At 37.4% G+C, this 25,963-nt stretch overlaps 1 protein-coding gene and 1 pseudogene across 4 annotated transcripts in view; both read left to right on the top strand.

Moving 5' to 3' along the window:
* The window catches only part of LOC306642113 (aldo-keto reductase family 1 member C1-like), a 227,436-nt gene that overhangs the window by 683 nt on the left and 200,790 nt on the right, over positions 1-25,963 (top strand). The window contains exons 2-9 of one of the 3 annotated variants that reach the window (XM_079107584.1): positions 1,109-1,276; positions 2,125-2,241; positions 2,902-2,979; positions 3,415-3,537; positions 7,410-7,516; positions 8,005-8,170; positions 14,944-15,026; positions 16,888-17,147. In XM_079107584.1, the coding sequence (XP_078963710.1) occupies positions 1,109-1,276; positions 2,125-2,241; positions 2,902-2,979; positions 3,415-3,537; positions 7,410-7,516; positions 8,005-8,170; positions 14,944-15,026; positions 16,888-16,930 (885 nt within the window). In that variant the 3' untranslated portion in view covers positions 16,931-17,147. Of the gene's footprint in view, positions 1-1,108; positions 1,277-2,124; positions 2,242-2,901; positions 2,980-3,414; positions 3,538-7,409; positions 7,517-8,004; positions 8,171-14,943; positions 15,027-16,887; positions 17,148-25,963 lie in introns of those variants that run through there. The other 2 variants (XM_079107586.1, XM_079107585.1) reach the window with 2 other exon arrangements.
* LOC306641336 (ribonuclease P protein subunit p38-like) lies at positions 4,448-7,402 on the top strand (annotated as a pseudogene). The gene is made up of 2 exons: positions 4,448-4,514; positions 6,318-7,402. The product of its transcript is annotated as a ribonuclease P protein subunit p38-like (transcript).

Below are 25,963 nucleotides of genomic sequence, written 5' to 3'. Positions count from 1 at the left end.
TGGCTAATTGGAACAAAAGCTTCTGACCTATCTTGGCTTTCCACATATCTTCCTCACTATACTTCAACATTTCTAGCTGCTGATATTAAGTGAGAGGCATGCAACTCTTCCTTTCAGTTGAATATTTAGTGGTCATTGTAGGGCCGTCAATTGTACTAATTTCAGTTTTTTGTGTCTCAGTGAATAGGGATGCCCAAGGAGAGGGTGACATACTGTTAAAAAAAAAAAAAAGCAATATCTGGGATGTGTGATTTTAAGTGGGACACAATAAAATGCGTTATGTCAGTATCCCTAGAGTACGAATCTTTATTCGTAGAATTTAGACCTATACTTTTGTACTTTATTGAGAATGCCTATTTAGAAAAGAGGTAACATAAGAGACTGTTATAAATGGAAGTGCTTATTTTCAAATTGGTACCAGTCTAGCAACTGGACACTTGGGTTTCTCACCATTTCCTAACTGATGATGAAGATGATTCTATCTTAACTATATATACAAATATTAGGATTTATGTATCTTTATGTATCTGTTTATCTTGGAGAACTGGAAGTTTTATGTGTGCTAACAGAAAGTCTCTGTGAAGCCAGTTAGTAAAGAAAAATGAAGAATTTAGTTTCTGAACAGCTTTCCTTGAAAATGATATTTCTTTCTCAAAATTGAATTCCATGGCAATTTATTGAGTTGGATGTTAATTCACTGGGAGAGAATTCATTGAATTTTGTACCAAGTTTCTTCTATATTCCATCTCATGACCATGTTTTCTGAAACAATTTATTTTGTAACTTCACTATATAAATAGTAGCCTTGACTAAAAACATGCTGAATGTGAATTCTTCCAACAAATCACTGAGCCTGGACATATTCTTTGGAAGCCCCAGTGCCAGTGATCCACCAGTGATTTCTCCGGACTGAAAATGTTCTTGGGTTGCCCAAATTTTCTTAGTAATTGGAAAAGATCCACGTAAGTTGAGATTTTTTTTTTTAACCACATATACATGATTACCCCAAAACATAAGGAGAAATTGATTCACATGAATTCCACTCTTTCTATTTGGAATTCCTTTCATTACATGGATCTCCAAATACTTCTTTTAATTGTTCTTCCAGGTTCCGAAGAGTGAGGCATTCAAGGCCACCAAAATAGCAATAGAAGCTGGGTTCCGCCATATTGATTCTGCTTATGTTTATGATGTAGAAGAGGAGGTAGGATTGGCCATTAGAAGCAAGATTGCAGATGGCACTGTGAAGAGAGAAGACATATTCTATACTTCAAAGGTATTATGTATGTTGTGTATTTATGTGCATATTTATTTAATGCAAATGTGTGAAGATGACAATATATGATTGGATCAGTATGTTTTTGGTAAATTATTTCTTATTAGTAAACTTTTATTTACATGTTCATGCATTAAAACTAGGATAGAAAACAGATAATGATGATGTCTGCCATCATCCCTGGGGGGTCCAAATTTATGATTTAATGTGAAGTTCTTTTACTTGTATGAATATCAGATCAAAGAGTGTGATTCATCATGGCTACATAATCAGTCAAAATTATGACCAGATAATGGTTTTTCTTATCTCCTGGGTAACTTTCTAAAATCTGTTATTCTGAATCTCAATTTTTTACTTCATTAATCAGTGACAGCAGTATAAGAGAGATTATTTAGTTATTAAAAATACATATCTAAGACATATCTATAATGTGTTCTACTATGTCCAGCACATATTAACCTGTTCTAAACAGTTTCCTCTTTCAATTATATAAATAAAAGGGATACTAATTCTTCCCCATTTGGTGGAATGGTTAAGAGATTTAGACCAAGTTTGTTTACTATTTCGTAAAACTCAATTGAACATAATTCAGATAATGGACATTGTTATTTGAGAAAGAACTTTATCTCTTGGATTATTTCATTCCATCAGTAGGTATATGGACCATAACCAGATAGTAAGATTTTTATGTGCAAGACAGATGAGAGGAAACAAAGGAAAGAAGAGAGTTATGTTTTCCTCACAGTCATCAGTTTCCAGCCAGTAGAAAAATGTCTCTACATTAGTTAAACAAAACAATGAAACTGACTATAGTATTAATTCCAAATTTCATTCTTTAACCTCTGCAGCTTTGGTCCACTTTTCATAAACCAGATTTGGTTCAATCATCCTTGGAAAAATCACTGAAAAAACTTCAGCTGGACTATGTTGACCTCTTTCTCATGCATTTCCCTCTGCCTTTGCAGGTAAGGGGTTTGGGTTCAACTTGTTTCCTTTCCACTGTCCCTTATCCCTGCATTCCAACAGGTTTGGTTCATTTTGTCTCATTTTTCATTGGTAAAATAATATTTCTTTGGGGCAATTCAAGACTTGTTAACAGTAATACCCAAGAGTTACTTTGGCTTTCTGACACCCATGTTAATCTTGTAAAAAAATAAAACAGTGAGTGACAGACCCCGTTTTCTTCATATGCATGCTTTCGGACTGTCATGCTTGCAGGGACATAAGGATCTCTGATCCTTTCACCTGGGTCATGAACACAAGACATTATCACTGGATACTAAAGCTAGGTAATTACTGCCTTTCCCAATGAGACAGAAGCGTTTCCCAAAGGAAAGTATAGGGGTTGCAAAAATTAACAGAAGTTCTATGAAACTCCCACCAGGACCTGGGAGTATTTTATAATTATACATATGAAAGATGTAAAGGATTAAGGGGAAGCCCATCTCCAAAGGACATTCCTTACCACTTTAAATGCAAAATATTTTACAAATGCCAGAATCTAGAATATAGCCCCACCTACTTCATGAAAACTTAATGTTCTAGTCCCAGAAGTACCTGGCAGCATGGCTAATTGTTGCAATACAAATTTGGTGAAATTTCTAAAACGATGGCTTCAATTCCAGCCTGGGACACAGTTGCTTCCAAGAGATGAACAAGGAAAACTATTATTTGAAACAGTGGATCTCTGTGACACATGGGAGGTGAGTGTTTGGAGGAGAGAACGCTGAGGAGCAAACTTGGAGAGGGAGAGTCAGGTCTGACCTGCACCTTGAGAATGGGATATCCACTGCAGGCCTTTGTTGAAGTCTAAAGACGTCACGAGGGTTGTTCTGATGCAGTGGGGGGGAGGAAAGCATTACAGGAGGGTACCAGGGAGCACTGGGAAAGAATTGTGGGATAAGCATCTCTTTCCTTCCATATTCAGTAATCCCTCTCAGTTCCTAAGAAGGACACAGGAATTCTCTTGCTGTCATGATCTTTTGCTCCCATTTTCTTGACAAAGTTTCCTCATCTAGACAATCAATACCAGTGGCTTCACTGGCATTTCTTCGCAGTTTTCCTTTCCCCAACAATTTTTTTCTGGCATGTGTGTTGACAACTGCATGAGTTATTCTTCACAACCCCTCCCTCCCCAGGCCATGGAGAAGTGTAAGGATGCAGGATTGACAAAGTCCATTGGGGTGTCCAACTTTAACTGCCAGCATCTGGAGATGATCTTGAACAAACCAGGGCTCAAATACAAGCCTGTGTGCAACCAGGTGAGCACCCTCAGGCTTCTTTCCTTCTGTTCTTCTGTGCTACTGCCAGGCTTCCATTGGTCATCCTGTCCTGTTCATTTTACCTTTGTGGACTAGAAGATTTTGAGGTCAGAGCCTCTGTCTGCAAGGACATAGAGGATGCTCAGTGATGACTGTCCTTGACAATACCTTAGTGAAACACTGGAAAAGTCTTGAGAGAAGCTGTGTTTAAGAATTTAGAGAGGTGAAGGGTAGTAGCTGTTATTCAGACTTGGGGTGGTGGGCTTAGCTTGAGCTATGAAGGATGACCAATGGCTGTGTAGGAGAAAGTGCTGTGGAAAGTCTATAGAAAGTCTATAGAAAGAAATGGCAGGAAAATATGGAGTGGGGCAGTAACCAAGGACACTGTGAAAATAAAAACAGAGCAGTGGTAAAGGTTCCCAGGGGGTTCAGATACCTAGGTCTTTTGGTGAGCATCTCTGGTTTCAGGTAATCTACCAGAGGCATAGTTACAGGAAAAACGAAGTGCAGACTGCACATCATCTGGATTAGAAGGAGGAGTCACCTGCTTGTGGGAATACTAATAATGGATGGAATCAACACTTAGGGATTTTGAGCAGAATGCAGACCTGACCCAGTGCTGGACCACAGTTTAGTCTGTTTCTCCTTTCTTTACGACATCAAATTAGCTGGTTAAGCCCATCTATTCTGTGCCTGGCTCTGTGCTCTAAGTTATTGCCTTAGGCAAATTCCAGTCATGGAGTGAGGGTCCTTGATTGAAAAATATAGCTTAAAATTTCATGAGTTTGATATGTGATGATGGAGGCTGTGATCTCCAAATATAAAGACTAAAAATAAGTATGATTTTAATAGTAATCTCACCATCATTTTTTACAATTCCCACTTTCAAGTCTTTAGAACCTTTGAAAGAATGATACAGAACATCTGTATTTCCCCAAGTAGATCCAAAATTGTCGACGTCTGCCATGCTGCCACATGTAGGTAGGTGATGAGGTTATAGCTGCACGCACACGTGTAATATCTCACTGAACATCTTTGTAAGTCCTGGGTACAAGTGTTCACTCCTACAGACTTGGAAAACATCTGCTGGGAATAAAGATCTCTCTGCTGTAATTACAGTTGTGTTATCAGATCTATGGAAGTTATCGATTATTCCCTGATACCATTTAATATCCAGGTCACCTTCACATTCCCTACCTTTTTAACCACAGTACAACTGCGGCTCACACCTAACTCTGTGTCCTGTTCCTCAAGCTCTTTTCACCTGGGATTGCCATCATTTCTTTTCCCCCCAGGATATCTGGGCTGGATATCTGAACATCAGATTGTGTTCCTATAATGATAAATAGCTCATTTCTCTATTCCAAGCTTTATAAAACTTTATGAAAGTTTTAAATGCTTTATTACACCAATGTTAACCATTTTTTTGGCAAGAGCATGTCATCCTCATGTTATGTCTATCAAATTGCAGCTCAGCAGGAAGCCCGTAATGACACGCTGCCCTGCTGTGGGTGATACTAAGTTGGATCTCTTGGTTTGGCTGGTGGTAGCCAGATTTCCTTTTCTGGTAAACATGTTTCCCCCTTGAATTAGTAGAGACCTATCAAGTGATGCTTGTCAGCAGAGGAAATCCTATTCATGACAAATATGAGACACTAGTTAAATATTGATTGATCACTTTTGCCTGAATTCATTTGTTTTATTGGGGTTTGTGAAGATTTTTCAGTTTTAACTATTCTTTATACTTTTCTTACCTAACACTTTCTTGTACAAAATTTCAACATTTCAAATCAAGACTATTTTTCCCCCTTTAAAATAGTGTAAGCCTTAATTGCTTGTCTTTAATTATCAAAATTCTGTAGAGTTACTGTAATAATCAGCATCAGTGGGGGAAACTATTTTTGTTCTCTCTCTCTCTGTGCATCTATTATAATGGACTAGAGCATCTTTTTTATTATTTAAACAAATGGGATACATGTTGTTTCTCTATTTGTACATGGAATCAAGGCATACCATTTGTGTAATCACAAATTTTCATAGGGCAATGTTGTTTGATTCATTCTGTTATTTTTTTCCCTCCCCCCACCCCTCCCACCCCTCTTTTCCCTCTATACAGTCCTTCCTTCCTCCATTCTTACCACCCTCCTTATCCCTAACCCTAAACCTAACCCTAACCCCTCCTACCCCCCATTGTATGTCCTCATCCGCTTATCAGCAAGATCATTCGTCCTTTAGTTTTTTGAGATTGGCTTATCTCACTTAGCATGATATTCTCCAATTTCATTCATCTGCCTGCAGACTGGAGCATCTTTATTTACAATATGTGTTAGAAATGATTTGCTTTTGCTCATTATTGCTTTTGAAGCAGAAATCTATGCAGCTATCACTAGCGAGACCCCTAGGTCTTTCAGACTTACCCTCATGAGTCTTTGCCCAAATTTTTGTTATTGGCATGAGTCAGTGTCTAAGGCTGCAAGAATTCTTCCCCCATTCCAGATTTGGAATTCTTCGTGTCTCTTTATAGTGGAAAAGGGTATTTAGCATCCAAGATCTGGTCCACACAATTATTCCTTCTCAGAAATGCCTTAAAAAAAAAAACTTTTCAGGGTATAGAAATACTGAATCAAGGCAGGCGCACATGCGCTGTGGCTAGTGACTGAGGCAGAGGGCTGCGCAGACGCCACAAGGAGATTCTGCAGATCAAAGAAGTTACTGCCTATTATGCTATCCCTTGACTGTAGAGCAATTAATTGATTTTCAAAATGCCTGCAGCCCTTAAGCTTGGGCAAGGGGATCCATTCGCAAGACGAGATCTCTGGTTGTAAAGAACACGTTGAACGACCCCTGTGCTCTCTGTTGGAGCTCCCTGGAGAGGGAGGATATACACTTCATATTACAGACACTTGAGGAGAAGTTTAAATCTATTGGGCTTCGGAAAATTGAGGATAAGAAAAAAAAGGGGGGGGGGGAAACACCTTTTATAAAGAAGCACAGGGTAGAAAGATGCAGCCTAGACATTGATACAAGTGATGATCTGAAAGACAAAAGGACAGAAGCTAACCAGCAAGTTTCAGGGTGGACACCTGTGCAGGTCAGGAAACAGCTTGCCATCGGTGTTAATGAAGTCACCAGAGCCCTGGAAAGGAGTGAACTGTTTTAGTGTGCAAGTCAGCCAAGCCTGCCATCATCACCTCACACTTGATTCAGCTAAGTGTAAGCAGAATTGTTCCTGCCTGTCGGGTTCCCCGCCTCAGTGAGACACTCGCCCCGGTCATTGGCTTAAAATGTGTGCTAGCACTGGGATTCAAAAAGCTGACTTTGTGGATGAAGTAAAAGCTCTCATTCCCAGAGTTCCCAGTTTAACTGTACCATGGCTTCAAGACAGAATTGAAGATTCTGGAGTCAATTTAGAGCCTTTGGGAAGCCAAGACTTTGGAAACTTCATTTGAAGACCTCTCAAAACACAAGAGAAAACTTGGTCAGCAAGTCTCTGTATCTTTACAGCCTCTTAAAATAAAGAAACTGATTCCCAACCCTAATAAGACAAGGAAATCACCCAAAAGTAAAAAAAAAAAAAAAAAACCTACTTCAAAGTAATCCTGTATAAACTTTTCATTTCATGCAATTTATGAAAGGACACCTTGTAATGAAGCCTTGAAACAAATAAGGTGAAAAATATTTATGTAAAAAAAAAAGAAAAAGAAATACTGAATCAATATTGAAAAAGAATATTGCTACTTAATGTTAATTTTTTTACTTCAAATTTCATATTATAGTTTTTTAAAATTCAGTTTCTTTTACTTTGACATTTTGTTTTCATATTAACATTAGCATTTAGTAGAATCTGATACCTTCTATCATGTCCATGTCAGGTAGAATGTCATCCTTATCTCAACCAGAGGAAACTGCTGGACTTCTGCAAGTCAAAAGACATTGTTTTGGTTGCCTATGGTGCTCTGGGAAGTTCCCGAAGCAAATGGTAATAAGGACAAGAAGCTCCCCTAAAACACCATCGTTGACGAAGTACTTTTAGTCCTATAATATTGTTTTCTTTCTTCCTTCCTCCCTTTCTTTCTCTCCCTCTCCACGTACTGAGGATTGAACTCAAGGGCTCTCTACCTCTGAGCTACACTCCAAACCCCTTTTAAGAATTTTATTTTTGAGATAGGGTCTTGTTAAATTGCTGAGGCTGACCTTGAACTTCGCAATGCTCCTGCCTCAGCCTTCCTAGAGGCACATGCCACTATGTGCAGCCTGTTCTGTAGAGTCACCTACGGACTGGCTCCTGGGGAGGGGAGAACTTGCACTTATGAGAAGATCACATATGAGACTGATGCTGCTAGTCCAGGGACCACATTTGAGGCTCCTTGGTCTAGAGTGATCTAAACAGAACTTGGTCTGTTTTGGAAGCCTTCTAACAAAGCAAATACTCAGTCTCAGGACTCCGATATCTGCCTTGTCTTCCAGGGTTGACCAGAGCACTCCAGTTCTCTTGGATGATCCAGTTCTTGGTGCCTTGGCAAAAAAGCACAATCGATCCCCAGCCCTGATTGCCCTCCGCTACCAGCTGCAGCGTGGGCTTGTGGTCCTGGTCAGCAGTTTCAATGAGAAGCGGATCAAAGAGAATATGCAGGTGTTGAGGGATTTCGGGCTTCAGGGCTCCTGTGCAGTATCCTTCACATGTGTGCTTCCTAAGCTCTCAACATATGTGTGCTGAGTTGGCTTCTCTGTTTTTGTTGATGCATATATGATACATGGGCATTTCTACCATTTTCTTCATCCTACCATGGCAACAGGAAGACGGCATGACTGGGGAGCATTAGGATTGGACAGAAAACAGAGGCTGGGGTTTCAGTATTAAGTCAGCAATGTTCTGTGTAGTCCTGTGCAAATCACGTCTTTTTTGTTTTTTGAAATGAGGGTGTTGAATTAGGTGATCTTCAATCTAATTTTTATGATTTTATTTGCATTTCTCTGATTGCTCCTGGGTTTAATATTCATATATTTATTCACATTTACATTTATTCACTTTTAATTTTCTCTTTCATCAAGTGCCCACTTATTTGCCTTTACCCACTGAAATAGGTTGTCTTTTTATTTTCAAGAGATCACTATTATACTACTAACTATACCTGTATAGCTATCTCCTGAAACATGGAAGTTAAAAAATATTCATTTAGCTCACAGGAAACAATGACCCTTGGCTCCCCTGGATATTTCTTCTGCTTCGAACTGGACTCTCTTATATATTTGCAGTCACCTCTCTCATGCATTTGCAGGACAGTGAAGCTCCTCTAGTTCAGTTTTTTTTAACCTTGGAATTATGCCATTTTTGTGTAAACAGCTGGAGATGGAGAATGTTATACTAAATTAAATACGTCTGACTCAGGCATTCAGTGTTTTCTCTCCTATGAGAATGATAATATGAGAATGATAAATATAGATAATGGGGAATTACCTTTAACTTTTGCTTAAAATTTATTAAACATCATTAGCTGATGTAGTAGAAATAAAGTAATCCTCCCAAATATCACCATATAATGCAGAAATTTCATCTCTGAAAGGCTATGAATTTATCATGAATCAAGATTACTAAATATCCTCACTTTTTTTTTCCACAAAGAACTTATTTTTATTAGAGTCATATGGTGATAAATAGTAGTTGGGTTCATCCCAGCATATTCACACATGCATAGAAATCTATTTCAGTTCTTGACCCCCCATTTTCCTTCCATTCCCCACTTCCTTCACGCTACTAAGTTTCCTTTTTGCTCATCTATTAATTTGTATTTGACTGTTTCTTTATGTAATCTCATCCTTCCTGCCCCCTTCACTTTATTTTACTCTGGCTTCTACATATAAAATATTCAACCTTTGAGTTTCTGAGTTTGGATAAGTTCACTTAGCATCGTATTCTCCATTTCCGTCCATTCACCAGCAAATGCTATATTTTTTTATTTGTTCTAATCAGTTATACATAGCAGTAGAATGCATTTTGACACATCACCCATAAATAGAGTATGATTTCTCATTCTTACGGTTTTACATAATGAAGAGTTACACCGGTCTTGTAATCATATATGCACACAGGGTAATAATATCTGATTCATTCTACTAGTCTTCTTCCCCACATACTCTCTCCCCTCCCTTCACTCCTCATTGTCTAATCCAAAGTACCTCTATTCTTCTCTGGTCCCCATTATTGTGAATTAGCATCTGCATATCAAAGAAAGCATTTGCCCTTTGGTTCTTTGGGATTGACTTATTTCTCTTAGCATGGTAGTCTGTGTTCCATTCATATACCTGCAAATGCCATAGTGTCATTCTTCTTTATGGTTGAGTACTATTCCATTGTGTGTGTGTGTGTGTGGGTGTGTGTGTGTGTATATATATACATATATCACATTTTCTTTATCCATTCATCTGTTGAAGGGCATCTAGGTTGTTTCTACAATCTAGGTATTGTGACCTGAGCTGCTATAAACATTGATATGATTGCATCATTCTTGTAAGACTTTAAGTCCTGGGGTATAAAATGGGGAGTGGGATAAGAGGGTCAATTGGTGGTTTCATTCCAAGTTTCCTGAGAAATCTCCATACTGCTTTCCATTATGGTTGCACCAATTTGCAGTCCCACCAGCCGTGCATGAGTGAACGGCTTTCCCCCACATCCTCACCAACATTTATTGTACTTGTGTTCTTGATAATTGCCATTCTGACAGGAGTGAGATGAAATTGTAGAGTAGTTTTGATTTACATTTCTCTAATTGCTAGAGACGTTGAACATTTTTTCTAATATATGTTGATTGATTGTATTTCTTTTTTTATTAAAATATTTTTTATTTTTACAGACACATTTTGATTCATTATACACAAATGGGGTATAACTTTTCATTTCTATGGTTGTACACATTGTATATTCACACCAATCATGTCATCATACATATATACAGGGTAATACTGTTTAATTATACTGTTTTTTTCCATCCCCCCCCCCGCCTTTTTCCTCTACACCATCCAAAGTTCCTTCATTCTTCTCTTCCCCCCGCCCACCCCATATTGTTATATATTGTCATGCACTTACCAGAGAAAACATTTGGCCTTTGGTTTTTTGGACTTGGCCTATTTCACTTAGCATGATATTTTCCAACTTCATCCATTTAACAGCACATGCCATAATTTTATCATTCTTTATGTCTGAGTAATATTCCATTGTGTATATATACTACAGTTTCTTTATCCATTCATCAATTGAAGGACATCTAGGTTGGTTCCACAATCTAGCTATTGTGAATTGAGCTGCTATGAACATTGTTGTGGTTGCATTCCTGTAGTACACTGATTTTAAGTCCTTTGGATATAAACTGAGGAGTAGGATAGCTGGGTCAAATGGTGGATCCATTCCAAACTTTCTGAGGAATCTCCATACTGCTTTCCAGAGTGGCTGCACCAATGTGTAACTCCACCAGCAATGTATGAGTGTGCCTTTTCCCCCACATCCACGCCAACACTTCTTATTGCTTGTGTCCTTGATAATAGCCATTCTAATTGGAATTAGATGACATCTTAGGGTGGTTTTAATTTGCATTTCTCTAATTACTAGGGATGATGAGCAATTTTTCATATATTTGTTGATCACCTGTATATCTTCTTCTGTGAAGTGTCTGCCCATTTCCTTAGCCCATTTATTGATTGGGTTCTTTGTATTTTGGGTGTGACGTTTTTAAGTTCTTTACAAACTTTAGAGAAGAGTGCTCTGTCTGAAGTGTGTGTGGAAAAGATTTTCTCCCACTCTGTAGGCTCTCTTTTCATCTTATTGATTGTTTCCTGTGCTGAGAAAAAACTTTTTAGTTTGAATCCATTCCATTTATTGATTCTTGCTTTTATTTCTTGTGCTATGGGGTCTGGTTAAGGAAGTCTGGTCCTAAGCCAACGTGATGGAGATTCGGGCCTACTTTTTATTCTATTTGGTGCAGGGTCTCTGGTCTAATTCCTAGATCCTTGATCCATTTTGAGTTCAGTTTTGTATAGGGTGAGAGATTGGGGTTTAATTTCATTTTACTGCTTTGGATTTCCAGTTTTCCCAGCACCATTTGTTGAACAGGCTATCTTTTCTCCCTTGTAAGTTTTTGGCACCTTTGTCTAGTATGAGGTTACTGTACTTATGTGGGTATGTCTCTGTGTCTTCTATCCTGTACCATTGGTCTACCTGTCTATTTCGGTGCCAGTACCATGCTGTTTTTGTTACTATTGCTTTGTAGTAGAGTTTAAGGTCTGGTATAGTGATACCTTCTGCATCACTCTTCCTGACCAGGATTGCTTTGGCTATTCTGGGTCTTATGTTCTTCCAGATGAATTTCATGATTGCTTTTTCTGTTTCTATAAGAAATGTCATAGGGATTTTAATTGGACTTGTGTTAAATCTGTATAGTGCCTTTGGTAGTATGACCATTTTGATAATATTAATTCTGCCTATCCAAGAACATGGGAGATCGTTCCATCTTCTAAGGTCTTCCTCAATTTCTTCTTCAATGTTTTGTAGTTTTCATTATAGAGATCTTTTACCTCTTTGGTTAGATCGATTCCCAAATATTTAATTTTTTTTGATGCTATTGCAAATGGAGTTGTTTTCCTCATTTCCCTTTCAGATGTTTCAGCACTTATGTATAAAAATGCTTCAGATTTATGCATGTTGATTTTATAACCTGCTATTTTGCTGAATTCATTTATGGGGTGTAGAAGTTTTCTGGAGGAGTTTTTTGGATCCTCTAAATAGAGAATCATGTCATCAGCAAATAGTGACAGCTTAAGTTCCTCTTTTCCTATTTGTATCCCTTTAATTTCTTTAGTCTCTCTAATTGCTCTGGCTAGATGTCAAGGACAATGTTCTGTGAAGTGTCTGTTCAGTTTCTTAGCCCATTTATTGATTGGGTTATTCATTTTTTTGGTATTAAGTTTTTTGAGTTCCTTATATATCCTGGAGATTAATGCTCGATCTGAGGTGCATGTGGTAAAGATTTTCTCCCATTCTGTAGGCTTTCTCTTCACATTCTTCATTGTTTCCTTTGCTGTGAAGAAGCTTTTGTTTGATTCCATCCCACTTATCGATTATTGATTTTACTTCTTGTACTTTAGGAGTCTAGTTAATTTTAGTAATTTGAATTTTCTCTCTCTCTTTGTTAGTGTGGTTAATGGTTTATTAATTTTATGTTTTCCAAGAACCCGTTTTTGTTTGGTCAATTTTGTGAATTGCCATCTGAATGCCATCTGACTTCAGCATGTTGATTGGGTTGTGCTTGGTAGTGTTTCACCTCTCCTCTGTATAGTTTTTTATTCTCCTGCCAACTAACCCAGGCTTTACTTCATCTCATGGCCTAAGCCCAAAGCAGTGAGTAGACACAGGAACAGTCTTTTCACTCCATGCTCACAACTGGTCTATCAGAGCTTCTGGCAAATTACATTGAAAAATTCAAGTTACAGGCAAGACTAGATTTAAGGGCTGGGGAAATAAACATCACCTCTTAGTGGAATGAGCTCCTGATTTAAATAAGAAAGTGTGTTGATACAGGAAGATGAAAAGTATTGAGACACATATTCATAATATACCCTATTTATATGTTCTGGATATTTATTTTTAGACTCAGATGTTATTGTTAATGTGTCATCTCCTGAACTTTAACTGTGCTTGCATTCTCTTTATGGTCTATTTTCATGCACTAAGTTCCTACTCTCACTGCAATAAAGTTTTTCTTGCCTTTCCTTTGTGATGAATGTTGCCTTTTCATATTTTGAAAACATTACAATATTCTACTGTATTAACTTGTACAAGTATGGTGATTTTTTCCTTCTAGATTTGGTCTTTAATTCAACTGAAATTGTTCTTGTTAATATTATTTGAAGTAAGGAATCACACATAGATGCATATATTTAAATGGATATTTGAAGATCCACGTTGCAGTAGTTGAAATTTTTATATTTACTCATTGATCTTGATTGCCAGCTTTATCATATGTCAAATGTCCATTGTTTTTCCAGTCACTCAGGTGACTTACTCACTTTTCTGTACTTCCTTAGTCATGTTGTAAAATAAGTCTTGTTAAGAATGATAAAACTACTTTCAAACTTCTCTATCTATTTAAGAATATTTGGCAATTTGTTACTGTTTATTATTTTAAATAATGAGAATTATCCTATCAATTCCCACAGAAAGTAAGTTTTCAAGTGTTTAATGTTGCATTGAAAATGTTAATTAAACTAAGATAACTGATTGTTTGGCCATATTGATGTTTCCAATCCATGATTATGATAAAAATTCCCAATTATTTAGGTGGTCTTTTAATATACTTCAATGAATTTGATATTATTCTCATTATAAATTATATATATTTTATTAGAGTTAATCACCGAGAACTGATAATTTTGATTTTCTTTTAATCACTTTTCCTTCTAATTTTGAAAATTTCCCAGTGTACAGAAAAGTTCATAGAATAATCTAATGAACATCTCTTACCTACATTTTTGGCATTTCATTCTGTGCATTCCATTTTTGGAGTACTCCTATGGATTTACGGATCCATTAGTTTCAGTGTGCTAGCAATGATTATTATTAATATGCTAGTGATTTCTTTCTGTCTTTATTTTTTTCTTTTTGGTATTGAGGATTGAGCCCAGGGGCACTTAGGCACTGAGCTACATTCCCATTCCTTTTTATATTTTAATTTGGGGCAAGGTCCCACTTAGTTGCTTAGGGCCTTGCTAAGTTGCTGAGGCTGGCATTGAATTTGTGATCCTCCTGCCTTTGCTTCCTGAGCCACTGGGATTACAGGTGTGTGCCACTGCACCTGGCTAGTGATCACCTTTTTAAAATCTTAACCTAATCCTAATTTAGACAATGATAATCTTTTCAATTCAGTTTTGGTACCATTTGATGATGATAAATGGTTCTGGACAATTTAAGACTTCAAATATAGGAAAAATTATTCTGGTTATCAATGGGATATAGAAATCCATATCCATTCATGAACCTTACTAAATCATATTGCTCAAAATTAAATTTAATCTTCTATTCAGATCTTTTGTCTGTAAAGTGATTTCAATGTATTATATAAAGACTTGGTTTTCTCTTTCTTTTTCACATGGTATTCTTTAGCCATGTGAAAGAGTTTTTATTGATATCTTTAATAACTTTTGGAAACTTCTCGCTCATTGTACTGATTTATTTAGTTGTGTTCATGGTCAAACCCAGGACAATGTGCATCACAGGCACGTGCTTGGCCAGTGAGCAACCTCCCCAGACCTTCTCATCTGTTCTAAGCATTGCCTCAGCCCCATTCAATTGGATTCACTTATATTTCTTAGACTGACTATATGCAATATAACAATAATGGAAATCTTCTTCTGTGATAGGTTTTTGAATTTCAATTGACCCCAGAAGACATGAAAATCTTGGATGACCTCAATAGGAATGTTCGATTCTATCCTGTGCTCTTGTAAGTAAATTTGATAAATATATTGGCTCAATTTATTTCTGAGAACGAATATAACATCATTGTTATAAGTTACCTCAATATGCGGAGGACAGAGACCAGTTTGAATCAGTGATGAGACGGGCTTTTATGAATCTTTGTCTGAGATTCTCATCAGAGCTCTGTTCTATGAGTGGGACCAGGGTCAGCATGAACTTCCTCATAGTCACCTTGGCATGTCTCATTCCATGGAATGATCCAGATAAACCAATATCATTGCTGAATGTACACCTGTAGGTAGTTCTCTCTATCCTATGACTTTGTAGTGGATACACACTTTGGTATTACCAATATCGTGTTGTGAAGTGTTTTTAAAACTAGTTTTCTGTTATCCTCTTCTATATCTCTTAACTTCTTATGAGGTTGAAGGCATCTCCATCAACCCTGTGACCCCATCTCCTCCCTATAAAATTGGACGGAGTTTCATGACTTTGATAGTTTTAAGTCACTCACTTTCTCTTCACTGCACATGTGGTCAGAATGCAGAAACTGCTTCTGTCTACAGAATAGCTGTCATTAGTGGAGTTAATAGAAACAGTGGGCTTTGATTTTCTGAAATACAGAAATCTCAATGCAGTGGGTAAAGAAGTGTAGAGAAGAGAGACGTGAAACTGAAGGATAGCATGTGGGAAAAACCTCCTGAATAAGGAGAATATACAGCCAACAAATGCTCTTTACCTTCCTTCGTGCTCTGAGGCTACAGAATCTGAGAAAGAAATATATTAAGAAGGTAAACAGGACAACATGTTCCTCTTTCCTGTGAGAATTTAATTCATATTAGAAACAACTGTGATACTGTGAGAAAGGGATTAGCATAATGCAAAATTATATGTACTAAAAGATTGGTAGATATGTCATTACTGATATTTTTATCCGTACACAGAAAAATGAAAAATTATGTAGGGACCAGAGATTGAGGGAGTCCGAGTGGCAAGCAATGAATAATTTTTACTACCTAAATGTTATAATAAATAATTATTTCTATTGCTTTATATTTTATCTTCTTTGTAAAGTTTGGACATCTCCAAAGTATATGGTAAACTCTTAGAATTTGAAGTGCAATGTTATACATGAAATTATTTCCATTTCTGAATTTAACAGAACATATTAGGTGAGATGGATGATGAGTAAATAATTAGTGAATTAGGATAGTGGAAGTGAAGTTGCTAGCAGTAATTTATACACTTTGAAATATTTCCTCAATGTTGACCAATGTCTGCACTTGTCCTTATTCAGAACAAGGAGGAATCAATTTTCTTTGAGAAAATTGAGAGCTAGAAGTTTCATTGAGAACTGGAAATAAGGCAAGATGAGATACTGCTTTCCTGTTCTGACAGATGTGAACAGGGATAAAAAATATGTTTAAATTTTAGTCCCTCTGTGTTTTCTGTGTTAAATTCCAGGTAAGAAAATAGAATTATGCCTTCAATGGTGGAATGAGACAGACATCATTGCCCTATGTACATGTATGATTACACCAATGGTATGAATCTACATTGTGCACAACCGTAGAAACGAAATTATGTACCCCATTTGTGTACAATGAATCAAAATGCAGTCTGTAAAAAATTAAAAACTAAATAAAAATAAATAAATAAATACACAGTACGTCAAAAAAAAAAAAAAAAAGAAAATAGAATTATAATTTCCAGAAAACATTTACTATAATGTCATGCTCATGAAATTAAGAAAGGCATAGCTTACAACCATGCTCTAAGGAAACAAAATAATCAAACATGACCTAATGGCTGCTTTTAGAAATCACTTTACCATTCTAGAAATGGAGTCACTGAACTGATATTATGTATATTTTTTCTCATTTTAGTTTTAATGGACATCCCGGTTATCCATTTTGGGAGGAATGTTGACATGGAGCCCTTTGTCATCACTTTGACCTTGAACCCCTGCTAAGGAACTGTGATGTGGGCGGCATCTCAGAGGCTGGTCGTTGGACACATTAATTCTAATCCATGCTGTTTGTTAACTCACGCTCACTGGAACTCTTTCCACATGTCAGGAAGAAAAGGGCTAAATTTTTGTTGCCTTTCAAACAATACAATAAAGTTGTTTTCCTAAAGATTCTGAGCACTATCGAAAACCTCACTCAGCTACAAATCCGGGTGAAATGTGGAGAGAGGGGAATCTGAGCAGTGCATATTTAATTGATGACAGCATAATTTGAATACGTAAACTTATACACAGGATGAAAGAAAGGGAAGAGGAAATAATAAGACACCTATGATAGAATTCTTTATGAAAAACTGGGGCCTGAACAAAGGTGTGGGAAAGAAAGAACGGAGTCACGGAATCACCTGGAATGCAACGCAGTTTAAGTAGTTCTTTTAGTTAGCATTTCACAGCTGTGGCCAAAAGATCTGACAGGAATAATTTTAAGGAGGAAAAGTATTTTGGGGGTTCATGGTTTTAGAGGTCTCAGTCCATAGACAGTTGACTCCATTCCTTGGGAGTAACGATGAGGCAGAACTCCATGGCGGAAAACTGGTGGAGGAAAGTGGCTCAGAACATCACAGTAGGAAGTAAAGACAGAGAGTAAGACTCACTCAAGACAGAAAATATATACCCCAGTGCCACACCCTCATGACCCACCTCCTCCATCCACACCCTACCTGATTGCAGTTACCATCCAATCAATCCCTATAAGGGGATTAACACACTGATTAGGTTAAGGGTCTCATAACCCAATCATTTCACCTCTAAGTTTTCTTGCATTGTTCACAGATGAGCTTTTGGGAGACACCTCATATCAAAACCATAATGGTAGTAAAAACGGGAGTGGTCACAAGAAGTGTGTCCAAGGCATGAGTACACGCCTTTGGGAGTTAAGAGTGACACCAGACTTGAAAGAACGTATCTTTATAGATGTAGTTTTCTTCTTCCTTTCTGAGACGAAAGTCTAGAGTTTCAAGTATCTAGGGCCTGTTGATAAAATTATTCCTACTAGAAAGATTGGAAAACTAATGCCTGGATGTCCCAGACTAATCATATAGCAAGTAGAATAGGCTAAATCACGTTCCCCAATTATCCCATGCCCGAATCCCTGGCACCTGAGAATATATTACCTCTTAATATGGTGACTACACAATTCCTCCTGGAATATTTATCCATAAAAGTGTTTGAAATACAAAACAAGTACAATAAAGTATTGCTAGAAGAATGAAGAATGAGTGATGTGATCAACTAATAAGACAAATGCCATAACTTGCTTTAATGATTAGGAAATTAAGCTAATAAGGTGCATATCTTTAGAACAAGCAAAATATACTGGAATCACTGAATACTAGCTTGGAAAAATATTATATTAACTTGGAAAATACTAATTTGGAAAAATATTTATGTTAATGAAAGAAAAAGATACAAGCCATATGGTGAAGATGACTTTAAGTTTATAAATAATAATAAAAAAAAAACACACCCAAGAACCCATATGCTTGCTTTTAGAAGTCATCAAAGGACATGTACCATTCTTTTTTACTTTCTAAGCTTTTGCAATTTGTATGCATTATTTTCATTTTCAAAAAACAAACATCTGCACTGTAAATAATTTATTATAATAAGAGAAAAAGCAAGGAAAATAACTGAAACTGTGAACCCTGCTTCCAAACCACCTCCATCAAATGCAGAAATCCCCACCATCCTGCCCAGAAGGAGGAAACTCTGGTAGGAATGTCAATATCTCAAGGTCAATATTCTTCAGGATATGATGATAAAGGTAGGTGATTGATAGCACTGAAAAAGGGAAAGAACCCATAAAAGAGAGGTTTATAGGATGGTGCTCTCGGGATGTGCTAAGATCTCTGAATTTATAACCAAGTCCCTACTTCTGGCCCACCACACATACGCGCAAGCTCCCTGTTATGTGCAGACTGCAAGTGCACACCCAGTTCCTTCATTCACGTGGACGTTATCTCCAAAGTGAGGCACAGTTCGATGCAGACTGAATATTCTAGAGGGTATGGGAAGTGTCACCAAAATGCTGTGGTAAATTGAGGCTCAGTCTCAGCTCTTGTCCTTAGCTCAGGAGACTGGTGGCAGTGAGGACGTGTTGCTCTTTTCCACCATTCACTCAGGAACATGCCGAGCACCCTCAGCGACCCAGGATCCTCCATTAAGCCACTTCTTAGCTGTTGAGAAGATACGATGTATCTCTATTGGACACACCTACAGAATGAGATTACTTTATTCTGGATTGTGAGTTGTAAGAATGCTTGTTGCTCAGTGATTGGTATTTCTATTTGTTTCCCCTTTTTGGTGTGAGTCTTTTTCTCTTCATATCTTGTCCTTATCCATTGACTATCATTCAAGAGCAGGTGCCAGAAGGTGTATTATTAACCTTCATCCACCAAGATGACTAAGAGGAGAGACCAACAATCTGGTGAGGCAGATCATAGACTTACACCTCAAAAGCTTTGGGACTAGAAATGCTATTTTCCATCTTTTTCTCAGGAAATATGTTTTAGAATCCTGTATAGTTTTCCCAATGGCAGGGGGGAGGGTCCTTTGAAAACTGATTTGAGTCTAGATTTTTATTCTCATCATTATAATATTATTTCCCCTTACATCAATCACTTTTCAACTTCTGTCCATTTGATAACTCCTCTTCTTGACCCTGAAATCCTACAGGACTCAAACTGATGAAATATTGTGTTTGTGAATAAACTTAAGTGATGCAGGGGCTCCTCAGAGGCTACCCTCCTGATGGATCAAAGTGACATTTAAGGAACAGTCTTGACTAGAGGACCTGGGGAAATTCCAGAGGGTTTTGCCTTGGTAATGTAGGGATAATGAGGCACTAAGACTGTGGGTCAATTACTATCATGATCTGGTTTCATTTCAGCTTTGTGAGTTTAGACAGCTGAAGAAATGGGCCTTATAATGTAGGAAAAGAAATTCAAAGAAAAGCTTGGAAGAAATAGGTGGTGTTTTGAAGAGGATCTGCCACAATAGGGATGAATGTCACTGGTCATTTAGGGGATGAAGTGGAAGCAGGATGGACTATGACTTCCTTATGTGTTTACCTTTGTGTGGCCATCTGTCATGAAAATTATTAAAATTTCATCTTAAGTATAGAGAAAGTTAGGTCAGGGTTTCCTATTCCATTTCATGATTATTTCTTCTTCCTCCCCCTCCTCCTCCTCCTCCTTCTCTTCTTCCTCCTCCTCCTCCTCCTCCTCCTCCTCCTCTTCCTCCTCCTTCACTTTTGATTTTAGCATCTATTAAATGTAAAACATTTTCATGTGTCCATAAATGGATTCTGAGCCCTGGGAACCTTCCCTTTCTTATTTAATGAGTATGTGTGCCCTGAGTGACAACCCTCAAGGCACAGGCCCTAAGAACATACCAGAGACTCAAAACAGTATTATAGAGAATTTCACTTTCCTGATTACTTTGTGGCCTGAAACCAAAAATTCAGACACAGAGCTTCTCAGCAAGGTGAGAAAGGGAAACGCTTCTGGGAGTTAACTCTCGCCTTTCCAAGCAGCATGGGGAATAAGGCCCTTGGATATAACAAAATACAGAAGAAATCTCCAGCATTGCTGCTTCCAGCAGTAACACTTGTGGATGCAATCTCCCCTGTGCTAAAATAGTCAAGCGGTACATCAATCAAAGGAACCCCCAACTCAGGAGGTCTGAGGTGTGTACGGATATGGAGACATCAGAGATCAAAGACACTGTGGTACTAACCTGAAAGGTGTCTTGCACAACCATATTGTGTGGAGAATATGAAGAAGCCACTTCTCTCCTGACTACCAGGGAAATCAGGGGAAGGAAACATTTGCAGCTCCAGCACTGGGGCACCTGATAATTAAATTCTGACAACCTTGCCAAACTTGCAAAAAACGTCTGGCAAACCCACAATGCATGGCATAACATGTGTATAAGAGTCCAGGAGAAAATAGGAAGTGGATAGGGGAGAACTAGTTCGGGAAACACACCTAGCTTCCCCTCTCCCCTCCAGAATGGCCACTTGCAAGATTGTCTGCTTGAAAATTTGGCTGGGAAAGCCAAGCCTGGCTGGCAGAGCCATGCCCAGCCAAGAATTTATATAGGCAAGGGGAGGAATTGGTCATGTTTGGAATCTGAACCCAAGAGCGCTAAAAACATGAAGTTCATGTGTGTTTGTGGGGAAGAATTGGCCCCTTCACCACATGTGTGCAACCCAGGGATTTTTCCTGGGGGATAGTAGCCCAGTGTGGTCCATCATCTATCTGGCCAGGGAGTCGAGCTGATTTAAAATCTTCTGACCAATTGAAAGAAGAGCTTGGAGGCTACCTAAGCCCAATAGTCCTCCCTATGGGATCTCCCATCTCACTCTAACAACCCGCCTAACACAGCTGCAGAGGGAAGACAAAAACCTTTGAAACTCCAATGGAAACAATTCTCTAACTTTTCATCATATTCTCTTTTTTATTTTCTCCTCCTCCTCCTCCTCCTCCTTCTTTACAGTGTAAGGATTTGATTTTAATCTTTTTTATTGATTTTTAAACATTTGTTCTACATTGTTGAACATTGGTTATACATGACAATAGAATGTACTTTGACACATTGTACACAAATGGAGCATAACTTCTCATTCCTTAGGCTGCACATGATGCTGCATCACACCAATAGTGTAAACATACAGGTATATAGGGTAATAATGTCTGTTTCATTCTACTGTCCTTCCCATCCCCACCATCCCACACCCCCTGCCCCTCAATCCCAAGTTCCTTCATTCTTCCCTATCCCCCACACTATGGATCAGCATCTGATTATCAGAGAAAACATTCAACCTTTGGTTTTTTTGGGATTGGCTTATTTCACTTAGTATATATCCATTTACCTGCAAATGCCACCATTTCATTCTTCTTTAAGGTAGAGTAATATTCCATTGTCTATATGTACCATATTTTATTTAGCCATTCATCCATTGAAGGGCATTTAGGTTGCTTCCATACATTAGCTGTTGTGAATTGAACTGCTGTAAACATTGATGTGGCTGCATCACTCTAGTAAGATTTTAAGTCCTTTGGGTGTAAACTGAGGAATGTGATAGCTGGGTTGAATGGTGGTCATTCCATTCCAAGTTTTCTGAGGAATCTCCATCCTGCTTTCCGTAGTGGTTTCACCAATTCATAGTCCCACCAGCAATGTATGAGTGTACTTTTCCCCCACATTCTTGCCAACACTTATTATTACTTGAATTCTTGATAGTTGCCATTCTGACTGGAGTGAGGTGAAATCTTAGAGTCATTTTGATTTGCATTTCTTCGCTACAGATGATGAACATTTTCTCATGTTTGTTGATTGACTGTATTTCTTCTTCTGTGAAGTGTCTATTCAGTTCCTAAGCCCATTTATTGATTGGTTTGTTTGTTTGTTTATTTATTTATTTATTTATTGGTGTTGTTTGAGTTCTTTGTATATCCTGGAGATTAATGCTCTATCTGAGGTGCATGTGGGTAAATATTTACTCCCAATATCTAGGCTCTCTCTTTACCTGATTGTTTCTTTTACTGAGAAAAAGTTTTTAGTTTGAGTCCATCCTATTTATTGATTCTTGGTTTAACTTCTTATGCTTTAGGAGTCTTGTTAAGGAAGCCAACATGATGGAGATTTGGGCCTACTTTTTCTTCTAATAGTCACAGAGTCTCTATTCTAGTGCCCACGTCTTTGATACACTCTGAATTGATTGTTGTGCAGGGTGAGAGATAAAGGTTTAATTTCATTTTGTTACACATGGATTTTCAGTTTTCCTAGTACCATTTGTTGAATAGATTCTCTTTTCTCCAATATATATATATTTTTTTGGTGTCTTTGTCTAGTATGAGATAACCCTATTTATGTGGGTTTGTCTCTGTGTCTTCTATTTTGTATCATTGTTCTATATGTCTATTTTGGTGCCAATACCCTGCTTTTTTTGTTACTATAGCTCTGTAGTATAGTTTAAGTTCTGGTATTGTGAAGCCTCCTGCTTCACTCTTCTTGCTAAGGATTGTTTTGGTGTTTCTGGGTCTCTTATTTTTCCAAATGAATTTCATGATTGCTTTTTCTAATTCTATGAAGAATGTCATTGGGATTTTAATAGGAATTGCATTAAATCTGTATAACACTTTTGATAATATGATCCTATCCCAGAGTCTGAAAGATCTTTCCATCTTCTAAGGTCTTCTTCAATTCTTTCTTTAGTGTTCTGTAGTTTTCATTGTAGAGGTCTTTCACCTCTTTTGTGAGATTGACTCCCAAGTATTTTATTTTATTTTTTTGATGCTATTGTGAATTGGGCAGTTTCCCTAATTTCTCTTGAAGTTGATTCATCAGTTATGTATGGGAATGCATTTGACTTATGGACATTGATTTTAAATCCTGGTACTTTGTTGAAATCATTTATGAGTTCCATAAGTTTTCTTGGGCAATTTTTTTGTATCCTATTAATATAGAATCATGTCATCAGCAAATAGTATAGTTTGAGTTCTTCTTTTCCTATTTGTATCCCTTTAATTTCTTTTGTCTGATTGCTCTGACTAGCGTTTCAAGGATGATGTTGAATAGAAGTGGTGAAAGAGGGAATCCCTGTCTTGTTCCAGTTTTGAGAGGGGATTCTTTCAATTTTTCTCCATTTGGAATGATGTTGGCCTTGGGCTTAGCATTGATATCTTTTACAGTTTTGTGGTATTCTCCTACTACCCCTAGTTTTTCTAGTGTTTTGAACATGAAGAAGTGCTATTTTGTCAAGTGCTTTTGGTGCATCTATTGAGAGAATCTTTAATTTTCCATTTCATTCTTTATATTTGGGAAGTTTTTGATATTATGTCATTGAAAAGATTTTGCATCTTTTGTGTTCCTATGCTTTGTATCTCTATGGTTTGTATCTCCATGCTTTCATCTCTTCTGATAAATCTTACATTTCATCTTCTCATGTTATTCCATATTTCTTGGAAGTTCTGTTCATGGTTTCTTACCATCTTCTCTGTGTGGTTCACTTTATTTTCGAGAGCATATTTTTTTGTCATCCTTGTCTGAGGTTCCGTCTTCTAAGTCTTTTGGTAATATAATTCATTGAAATTTTAATTTGGTTTATTATTTCCTTCATTTTGAGAGTTTACACCTGATTCCATCTTATAATCTCTGTCTCTTTATTGAAGTAATATTTCACTTCTTATATTTTCTCTCTGAAATATTGTTTGAGGCACTTTGTCCCCTTGTTTTTTCATGTTGTTTGTGTGCCTTCCCATGTAGTGGTACGGATCTCCGAGGCAGTACATTTTCTACCCTCTAGTCTTACAGTGTCCCTAAAGGCTTCCAGTACTTCATCTTTAAGGGGAAGAGCACTATTAACAGCATCCAATGCAAACAATATACAACTTTAAACCACATGGCTCCTATTAATGTGTCTACAGTTTTGTCATAATAAAATAAACGATTTATTCAATTATTGTCCACAATATAAACAGTAAGTTTGCTGAACAGGTTTACTGTTTCAAATGTTGGAAAATGAGGGAACAGAAGTAGTGTAAGCTGTGATGTTTATGAGGGAGAGAAAATAGAGGTAAAACTTTATAGTACTAGTAGGGAGGGAATTAATCGAGGTTGGCTGTTAGCACGAGTTAAAAGAGAAAGAGAATTCAGGAAGACAGGTGAGAGAAAAATATATACAGATTTATTTTTTAAAAAAGTAAAAATATCAGAATTTACACGAAAACTGTAATATACTATTCAGACATCCCTTTCCTCAATGAATTGATGCATAAAATATATTTGGATTCAAAGATGAAAGAGGTATGTGAGACAGGGTAAAAATAAAGGACAGTCTCAGTGGGAAGTTGAATGATTGCTTCGGCTGGTTTTCAAAACATTTCTCGGCTTCCCTTCTCCACTGATAGTTGGGTTGTCTAAAGTTTGATGTTAGCTCCAGTCTGGTGGGTGCCAGAGAGAGTGGGTTGGTAAGCCAAAGGAAAGATGCCCTCACCCTCTTCAAGTCTCCCCACCCATTGTATCCATGTCCTCTATTCTGTACCATTGATCTGCCTGTCTGTTTTGGTACCAATACCATGCCGTTTTTGTTACTATTGCTTTGTAATAGAGTTGAAGATCTGGTATTGCGATACCCCCTGCTTTGCTATTTTCTACTGAGGATTGCTTTAGCTATTCTGGGTTTTTTATTCTTCCAGATGAATTTCATAATTTCTTGCTCTATTTCTGTAAGGTACATCATTGGGATTTGAATTGGAATTGCATTGAATCTGTGTAGCACTTTTGGTAGTATGGCCATTTTAACAATATTAATTCTGCCTATCCAAGAACATGGGAGATCTTTCCATCTTCTAAGGTTTTCTTTAATTTCTTTCTTTAGTGTTCTGTAGTTCTCATGGTAGAGGTCTTTCACCTCTTTTGTGAGATTGATACCAAAGTATTTTATTGTTTTCGAGGCTATTGTGAATGGGGTAGATTTCCTAACTTCTCTTTATGAAGATTCATCACTTATGTATAAAAATGCATTGGATTTATGAACATTGATCTTGTAACCTGCTACTTTACTGAATTCACTTATGAGTTCTAAGAGTTTTCTGGTGGAATTTCCAGGTTCCTCTAAATATATAATCATGTCATCAGTGAACAGGGAGTTTGAGTTCTTCTTTTCAAATTCGTATCCCTTTAATTTCTTTGGTTTGTCTAATTGCTCTGGCTAGAGTGTCAAGAACGATGTTGAATAGATGTGGTGAAAGAGGGCATCCCTGCCTTGTTCCAATTTTTAGGGGGAATGCTTTCAGTTTTTCACCATTGAGAATGATATTGGCCATGGGCTTAGCATAGATTGCCTTTACAATGTTAAGGAATGATCCCACTACCCTGATTTTCCCTAGTGTTTTGAGCATGAAGGGATGCTGTATTTTATCAAATGC

Source organism: Sciurus vulgaris (genome assembly GCF_902686455.1).
Source record: "Sciurus vulgaris genome assembly, chromosome: 12".
Lineage (NCBI taxonomy): Eukaryota > Metazoa > Chordata > Mammalia > Rodentia > Sciuridae > Sciurus > Sciurus vulgaris.
This window is presented reverse-complemented; position numbering and strand designations above follow the sequence as displayed.